The sequence below is a fragment of the Ambystoma mexicanum genome, chromosome 1p (genome assembly GCF_040938575.1).
Source record: "Ambystoma mexicanum isolate Mex_15411 chromosome 1p, UKY_AmexF1_1, whole genome shotgun sequence".
In the NCBI taxonomy this organism is placed as follows: Eukaryota; Metazoa; Chordata; class Amphibia; order Caudata; family Ambystomatidae; genus Ambystoma; species Ambystoma mexicanum.
Genome location: NC_090921.1, coordinates 414,963,255 through 414,972,226, shown reverse-complemented (window position 1 = coordinate 414,972,226; position 8,972 = coordinate 414,963,255). Strand labels below are relative to the sequence as shown.

Below are 8,972 nucleotides of genomic sequence, written 5' to 3'. Positions count from 1 at the left end.
AGCTCCTGCTCTACCTGCGCTCGTAGGTGGAAAGTTATGCGTCTGTGCTTCAGTGCCGTGGGGCGCACTGACTCATCTATATGGAGTTTAACCGGTTGCCCATTCAGCTTTCCGACTCCTTGAAAGAGGTCCGCAAACCTGTTGGTAATGTCTTGAATATCCGCTTTGTACACTGAGAGCGCAAAGTGCACAATGTCAAGCGCCCCAGACGCAGCGCAATTCAGGAGCAAATGTGGGCTACGTTTGTCACAAAGAACTTCACCTTGATAGAGCGGTTGGCGTGAGTGACAGCTGCAGTAAACACCCCCTGGAGTGGAAGAGGCTGAACCCCCCCGAAGGAATAGATTTTCGCTTTGTTTTCAGCCAGCGCTGGTGGTCCTGGCAGCACCTCATAGTGCCGTGTCACCATCACACAGACTGACGCACCCGTGTCAATTAACACCGGAGTCTGGCAGATGTCCACCACACATGTGGACTGCCTTCATTTCTTGACTTTGGAATCAATGTTCGATATAAAGAATGTTTCTTCATCTTCATCTTCTTCTTCCTCATCCGCGATCTCTAGCTCCTGGAACTCCTGTTCCACCACAGCGCACAAGCACCCGATGAGGGGCTGCAACCGTCAGGCACACAATATGGCAGACACACGTGCATCGTGCGGGAGACGCATCTAGTGGGCGTCAAGAAAATGCTCCCGAATCCAGTCTTGGACTTCGAGCGTCCCTCCCCCACTCAGTGACGTCCTCATCGCCAAAGTAACAGGGTAGTATTCGCCCGCGACCCCTCCGTAATAAGGCCCAGAACCCTCTACCTCAAGAAGCACTCGGACACAGGTCTGCTCATTACAAATTCCTGGTGGCTACTGCCGAACACGGGCGCTCCCCTTTATTAACCTGCGCATTGTTGGGGGTTTGTCCTAGGCCCCATGCGTGCCCGCAAGCCCCCACCCTGAAAGGACCACACTGCGCACACGTCCTTCCAGTTCGGGCTTCCCGGTCGCTCTGCTGTGGCCGGGAACGCCCCGTTTATTTATACAGCACGCGGCAGCATGCAACGTCACACCGCCACGTGCACGTCCCACATGGGGAAGCGCCACACTCCTCCTTTTTCGGGAGGACACATAACTGCTTTTATTACTAAACACTACAAACCACACAACACAATAACAGCAACATTTTACGCCCATACCCCTTTAATGTCAGCCGCCCGGGTCCCCCTTAGTCGGGCATACTGTCCACATGTCCCAGCACGTATTCGCTGAGGTAAGCGGGTTTCCCTCGCCCAGCCTTCTGGGGGTACCTCCCGCTTACCTCCGGCACGGGAAGTCCTTCCGCAGCAGCTCCCCGGACAGGGGAATGCGGTGTGCCCGGGGACCTCCAGCGTCCTCCGGCACCTCCGCCACATCTGGATCCAGTGGTGGTTCAGTTCGTGGATCACCCAGCTTCATAAAGAAACTGACGTTTCGGGTGACGGCAGATTTTCCATCCGAGGCCGTCACCATGGACCCCTTTACGGCTACCAAGTCCAATGGCTCCGGCTCATAGGGAGCAAGAGCTTCCCATGGGGGTGTCGGTTTCGAATGAGCACCGAATCTCCAGGTTCTAGCCGCTGGGGGCGAAGGCCCCTTCGCAGGTTCTCCTGGTCAATCCTGACCCGCCTGTCGGCCTCAACCTGCTGGTTGTCGAATACTCCCGGCTCCTTCTCCCAAACCTCGGGCAGTAGGCCCCCGGGGACATCGCCTGAACAGGGCCTCCGCCGGGGCTACCCCCATGGAGGCATGTGTGGTGGTGCAGTACACTCGCAGGAATTGGTAGAGGGCTCGTTGCCCTTATCCGTGGGCAATCCTGAAGGTCTTATTGAGTGTCCGCATCAGTCTTTCAGCGTCACCATTAGCTTGGGGCCACAGCGGGGATATCTTCCTGTGCCGAATCCCGCAGCTCTCCAGGAACTCCGAGAATCACTCACTTTGGAATGGTGACCCATTGTCTGAGCACAGAGTGATGGGGAAGCCGTGGGCCGCAAACACCTTCTCCGCGGCCACGACCATGTGCTCAAAGGCCACCGACTCCACAAACTCCACCTCCGGGTATCGTGAGTACTCATCAACGACTACAAGAAAGTGTGTACCTACGGACGTCGACCCAAAGTCCGCATGGACGACTTGCCAGGGCCGGGTCCCCCGGGGCATCACCTCGATGGCCGGCTCTCGTTGCACGGGAGAAGCCGCCTGGCACCACACACAGGCCGCCACAAAGTCATCCACCCTTCTCTCCAGTTCCGGGAACCAGACCTTCAGCCGCAGCCTCGCCTTGGTCTTGGCAGCGCCCTGATGTCCATGGTGGGCCAAGGTGATTACCTCTGTTATCTTGGATTGGGGGACCACTATGCGTCATCTCGGAGTAGGAGGCCCGATTCTGAGAAGGACAGCTCGTCCTTGACTTTCCACAATTGCTCGAGCCCTGTCCTCGCCTCCTGGGTCGCCCCGCCAGAGCATCCAAGATGGATTTCCAGGAGCCGTGCTGCATTGAGTGATTCAGGATCTGGAAGCACTCATCCAGGTCCGACAGGGGCATCGCATTCGGCGTGGCTCCCTCCATCACCATTCGAACATGGTCATCGGCCTCCTCCGCACAGGTGTCGTACTCCTCTCCCCTGCGCACTCCAGGATGCCGGGAGAGGTAGTCTGCAGCGTTATTGCCCCCGGGCCGATACACCAGGGTGACTCCATACTCAAGCAAGGCAAGCATCCACCGCTCAATCCTAGCCGGGGGCTTCGAGGATGACCCAGCCAAAATGGGAAGCAATGGCTTGTGATCTGTTACCACGGTCACTGGACGCCCCAAGACATAGAGTCGAAAATGTCTGCAACCCCAGAGGACTGCAGCGCCTCCCGCTCGATCTGGGAGTATCGTTGCTCCGTCTCCGAGAGCGCCTTGCTGGCGTATGCCACTGGGCGGACTCTCCCGTCCCGGTCAACCTGAGTGAGTACAGCCCCCAGGCCGAACGGACTGGCATCCACAATGATCTCGGACGCCAGCGCCGGGTCGAAGAATGCCATGGTGTCCTCTGCTGTTAAGGCGCTCTTAATGTCCTCAAAAGCCGACTGCTCAAGTGGGCCCCACTGCCAGGTCGACTCCTTCTTCGTCAACGCCCTGAGCGGCTCGGACCTTGACGCGAGATTTTGAATGAAGCGCCCACAGTATGTCACCATAACAAGGAAGCTCCTCACGTCGGACACCGACTCGGGGGGTTGCGCTTTCTTAATGTCCTGGACCTTCCTCGGATCGGGCGACACCCCCTCTCCTTGAACAAGAACCCAAAGAACTCGATGGAAGGGCGCAGGAACTCACATTTATCCCTATGAAGGGTGAGGCCCAGTGACTGCAGCCTCTCAAAAGTCTTTCCAAGCCTCCTCAGATGGTCCACCTCTGTCCTAGCGAACACCAGAATATCATTGCTGATATTAAGGACACCCTCCAGATCTGCTAGGGCGCCCCGTATAATGTTCTGAAATACTTTTGCAGCTGATGACACCCCAAAACTCAACCTCTTGTACCTGTACAGCCCACGGTGGGTGGTAAACGTTGTTATGTACCGGGACTCGGGGTGGAGGACAACCTGATGATATCCTGCTTGAAGGTCTAACTTGGAGAAGAAACGGGCCCCTTGTACTTCAGCGATAATATCATCGATGGTAGGGGTGAGATGCCGCTCCCTCTTAATGGCCTTGTTGGGTAGCCTCATGTCCACACAAATCCGGACAGAGTCAGGTTGTTTAGGTTTTCTATCCACCACGATGGGAGACACCCAGGGTGTCGGGCCCTCAACCTTTTCGATAATGTCCAGACTCACCAGGTTGTCTAACTCCTTGTCCACCTGCTCCCTGAGATGGTACGACACCCTGCGGTGCTTCAGGGCAATGGGCTGTACAGAGTCATCAATGTGCAGCCGGACTGGGTCACCGGTCATCTTTTCAATGCCGTTAAAGAGGGCAGCATACTTGTCCAGGAGGTCATTGATGTCTTCCAAGTACACCGAGTATGCGAAACTGACAATTCCAAGAGCCTCGGCAGCAGCACAGCTTAGGAGAGTGTTGTTACTCACAGGGATCACATAGAACCGAGCTCTGATCCGGGAGCCCTCATGCTCCACACTTGCCACGAAGGCACCGTCCAGCGGTATTGGTTGTAGTCCTCCAAAAGCGAATATGCGGGCTCTTGGCGTAGCCAAGACCGGGGGCGGGTCAAGGCCATCATAGTGTCCCCTGGCCATTACATTGACCGACGCCCCCGTGTCCACCAGCACCGGGACCAGGGAGTGGTTAACCTCCACCACACACCTCGGCTGCCTCCTGCTCTTCCCCTTCAGGACCTCCACACTCGAAACAAAGAAGACGTTCTCTTCCTCTTCCTCATCTGCCTCGTCCACCTGTGCCTCCTCTTCACCTTGCTCGAACTGGGCCACATTTGGTGGTCGGCTCTGGTGCCGGGTCCATGTCCGGGCCGGACCTCTAGGTACCATCACGGGCAGGGCCGCCTTGCACACTCTCGAGAAATGGTCAGGTAGGCCACACCTGCCACATGTTCTTCCCGCTGCCGGGCACTCCGTCGGGTGGGGAAGGTCGTAGCCACACTTCTCGCACGACTCCCCTGATCTTCCTGCTCTGTCCCGGGGTCCTCCGCCCAGCCTCCTCATTCCTCTGCCGCCTCGCCACACAGCACACACCTCCTCCGACATTATTGAGCGGGACCCTGCCTCCATCTTGCTCGCGCGAGCCTCTGCCACCTCATGACATCGGCCCAGTTCCAGTATGCGGGGCAGAGTGATGCCCGGCTCTCTCAGGACCTGCCTCCTGAGCTTGCCGGAGGAGCACGCCTGAATCAGCATTGTGCGCATCATGTCCTCCAGGTCCCCCCATGCACGGCCCAGGGAGAGGCGGCGCAGGCGACCATAAAAGGTATCCAGTGTCTCATCGTCCTTTTGTTTGGCCGACAGCATGACAAATTTTCATAGTCCACATTGGCAAGGGGCAGAAAGTGCGCAAGGAGCACCGCCTTGGCCGCATCATAAGATTGGTCCATCGGGGTAAGCGACTCAAAAATGTCCTGGACCGCAGGCCCCGCCGAGTACAGCATAGTGGCCACCATGCTGTCGTCGTCCGTCACCTGAGCAGCCCTGAAATACATGTCCAGGCGGCCAACCCACCTCCTCCACCGGGGCCCCATGCTGGAAGGTGGGCCCGATGCATCAAATTCGGGGATGGGCTGCAGGGCAGCCTGGGCTCGTGCCTGAGCCATGACAGGGAGTCCTTGCTGAGCACCTGGCTGTGCCACCGGCAGCACCTGGGGTACAGGAGCCTGAACACCTACTTGCGGGGGCAGCTGTAGAGCCGCCGCTCGTTGTTGAACTGGAAGCACTGGGGGCTGCAAAACCTGTTGATGTTGCGCCACTTGGCCACCGTCCTGGGGAAACTGTGCAGCTACGGCAGCCTCACCCTCCTGATCATCAATGTCACTCATGAGCTTGAGCGCACAGGCACTCCCACCTAGTGTCCTGAGGGCCGCAACTCAACCACCCACCACCAGCATGCAGACAGAAAGCCTCCCCCCCTCTTCCAGGCACAGCAACAGTCCAACCTGGGGGGGGAGGCCGTGGTGACTCGTCCCTCGCTCATCTGGGACAGCTTCCAGCCACAAGACCACCGGAGAAGAAGACACCCACTGCAGCCAACATCGTGATGATGAAGGGGACAAAGAAGAAGCCACAGCGTCCTGATGATGAAGGGGACAAAGAAAACGCTGTGTTTCCACCTTGCCGTAGTCCACAGGGGTGTGGATGTTCCAAAAATTAAGCTACAATTATGGAGTAGACTAGATAGGCCCTGCCATGTTAGTCCTTCCCCTAGCTTTCACTCGATGTAGGAGTCCCAAAACTGGAGTAAAAATCACAAACCAGGCATGGGCGTGCAGGTTAGTCTGCCTGCAATCAGAATATCAAAAAATTAGACCTGGATCACCTTCACCCTCCAAACCGGAGACTGATGAAGTTTCACGGCCTCAGAGACAAAATGGCCGCCAGCCGCGTGTACGATCCGCAGCCACGGCGTGAAACGAAACATCCGAATGTTCCGTTTCAGGGAAAAATTCCGGAATGCCTTCACCGCCGGGCCCGGGCATCCGTTGACACTCGTCGCCACTGTTGGGGGTTTGTCCTAGGCCCCATGCGTGCCCGCAAGCCCCCACCCTGAAAGGACCACACTACGCACACGTCCTTCCAGTTCGGGCTTCCCGGTCGCTCTGCTGCAGCCGGGAACGCCCCGTTTATTTATACAGCACGCGGCGGCGTGCAACGTCACGCCGCCGCGTGCGCGTCCCACACAGGGCAGCGCCACACGCATGCGCGACAGCTGCGCTTACATGCACGTGCCTCTACGTCTGATGCAAGAATGGAGATCAAAGAAGTCATGTTAGATTTATGGATATGAAGAACAAACAGATAAGCAAAGTAGAAGTGTTTAATTGGTGCCAGGCCTCAATAACTATAAGAATAGTTGTTTCAAAGTTTACAGATAACATTAAGCTCTGTTGAAAAATAATAGACCAGTGTGATAATGTTGTATTACTTTTAAAGAGAAAGAAATTTGCCAGACTTAAACACTGCTGTTCGTTCTTAGTTCTTCTATAGCTCATACTGTAAAGCAAAAACTGCACTCCTTTTACGAAGTCGCACGCCTTACTGACGGACCTTTTGTATTTCCAATATGGCCACTACGAATCGCGGAGGAAACCAAGTCTCTTGCTTGTCAGTCTTCTATTTATTTTGGTGCCTAGCGACACTCCTATGACTAGTTCTGACTGGGGGAGCGGGAAAATGGCGGACAGTGGGTACGTTTGAATGGAGGTGTTGAACTTGAAATTCCTTTGTTGCTACTCCGTGGCGCTGTTGTCCGCCCCACTGCAAGCATTTTGCTTTCTGATTTAGAGGAATATTGTGTTCGTGGAATCTAAGGCACTTGGCTATGCAGCAATCCGAGCCTCAGGACAGGTGCATCAACTTCCACCCCCAACTCGTAGATGCCAACTTTTAATAGTGGGCTTGAGGGGCGCATGTGTGTTGACCAGGCTCCCATGGCTCGCACTCCAATCATTTGCATCGCCCCACCCACCTCGTTCAAAAGAAAACATGCTCTGTGAACTCGCCACATTGAGGACTATATCCAATTGATTGACCTTTTTATAATAATGCAGATAAGTGCATTTGTCCCAGTCGAATTGGTGGTTCCTTTGTTGCCAGTTATTTGCAGTTATTTTGACAGGTGAGCTCTTCATTTTCTTTCTTTTACTCCTAGGAAGTGTTTCCATCTAATAGCCATTCAGAAGTGGTGGGATTGGACTACATTTTTTTTTAAATTTTTTCTTATAATGCAGTACTTTGTATTCTTGGGCAAAAATGTTCTGAGGATATTTGTTCAATATCGGTCACTTTCGTGACAAATGCACAAGTAGCAAACACAATGATCTGGACTTACAATGAACTCAATTATAAAAAAAAACTGGAATAACTTGCATATTTATTTTCAATCACTGGTATCTCTGGTACGCCAGTGCTGGATTTATTTTCAGAAATGTTCACCATTTTCAACCAAGCCCCACCAAAACTTGGGTGCCAGAAATCACATGAGGAGGTCCAAGATATGTGACTGTTTGGCAGAAGAAGTCCTTAGTAAAGCCATTGTATTCAGATGAAAGGCTTGATTTGCATGTAAAAAGATCATCACTTTAGTAATGTGATGACATGTTTCCCCGCCACGATTGCAGCCTCTAGGGTTTGGTGTTGTATTGCGGCCCATACCCGCTACTTGCAGGTCACTTGACAACAATGCCCCATGACCTGCTTGCAGGATGCCTCATTTCGAACCTCTTAACATGCTACAGTTCTCCTGCTGGATTGGGGATTATGTCGGAGTTTTCTCAGTATTTTAAGTATTTTTATTAATTCCACAAAGACAAAATGTATTTGGAAAAATGTGAACATATATCTATTCTATGCAATTTTACAATTTCCCTTTATGTTCATAGATTATTAACCCTGTAGTTTTTAAGAGGAGTTGCGTTGTATAATGCCGAATACTGTCCTTAACTCCATGCCCCTCTTCCTCACTCTTGTACTTACTCTGAGGTTCCAGCCTCTGCGATAAAAACCTTCTTCCACCTTTTTCCTTTCCTCTGTCTATTTTCTTCCCCCTATTGTGTAAGGCATAAGGACCCCCCCACACCTATAATGCCATAGTTCTTTTTCCTCTGCTGAAGGCCAGGGGACTGTTCATGCTTCTGGGTTTCATGTTCCAGTGCTTCCTTCAATGCTGGGCATTTAAGAGACAAATTACAAGGTTGTACTGGGCCCCGATGCGGGGCGGTGGACCAGAACCTACACATAAAGCTCCCGGACCCCTCTGGTTCAGGGAGATTGCATTGTGGCAGACTGACAGAGCTAGACCTGTCGTGCGGGAGGTGTGCCACCAGAGAGATTGGCCAGAGGTGGCTTCAGAGCTTGGCAGCTATACGATTGTGCTCTGTGTGGTGAAGCTCATGGTGAGCATTATGCAACCTGGATGAAAGTCTACACCACATGAGTAGTCGCCTGGCATATTGGTGGTGGTGGTCCTATGTAAGAGGGGGGAAATAACAGTGGCAGATTTAAGGCAAAGGGGGGGGGGGCAGTGGCCAGCACCTGACAAAGGGCCCTTGGTGGCTGGGTCATGGAGGCGGAGCTTTGGGTGGGCGGAGTTAATTGCGGTCACAAGTACACAATGGTGAACCACGGGGACAAAAGTTATTTTTAAGTTGTCTTTATTGTATTTACCTCTGTTTAGGTGTCTGAATAACTAGAAACAGATGAGCTCCCTGAGCAGGCTTGGCTCTCAATGGTAATAGTGGACGATCAAACCTGAAACTAATGTTGGAAATGAACAT

The 8,972-nt window shown here is 53.5% G+C and overlaps 1 protein-coding gene across 2 annotated transcripts in view; it reads left to right on the top strand.

The window, feature by feature from the left end:
- Positions 1–6,842: 6,842 nt before the first annotated feature.
- The window catches only part of HAUS8 (HAUS augmin like complex subunit 8), a 522,213-nt gene continuing 520,083 nt past the window's right edge, over positions 6,843–8,972 (top strand). The window contains exon 1 of one of the 2 annotated variants that reach the window (XM_069649215.1): positions 6,843–7,315. In XM_069649215.1, the coding sequence (XP_069505316.1) occupies positions 7,242–7,315 (74 nt within the window). In that variant the 5' untranslated portion in view covers positions 6,843–7,241. The remainder of the gene's footprint in view (positions 7,316–8,972) is intronic. The other variant, XM_069649216.1, reaches the window with a different exon arrangement.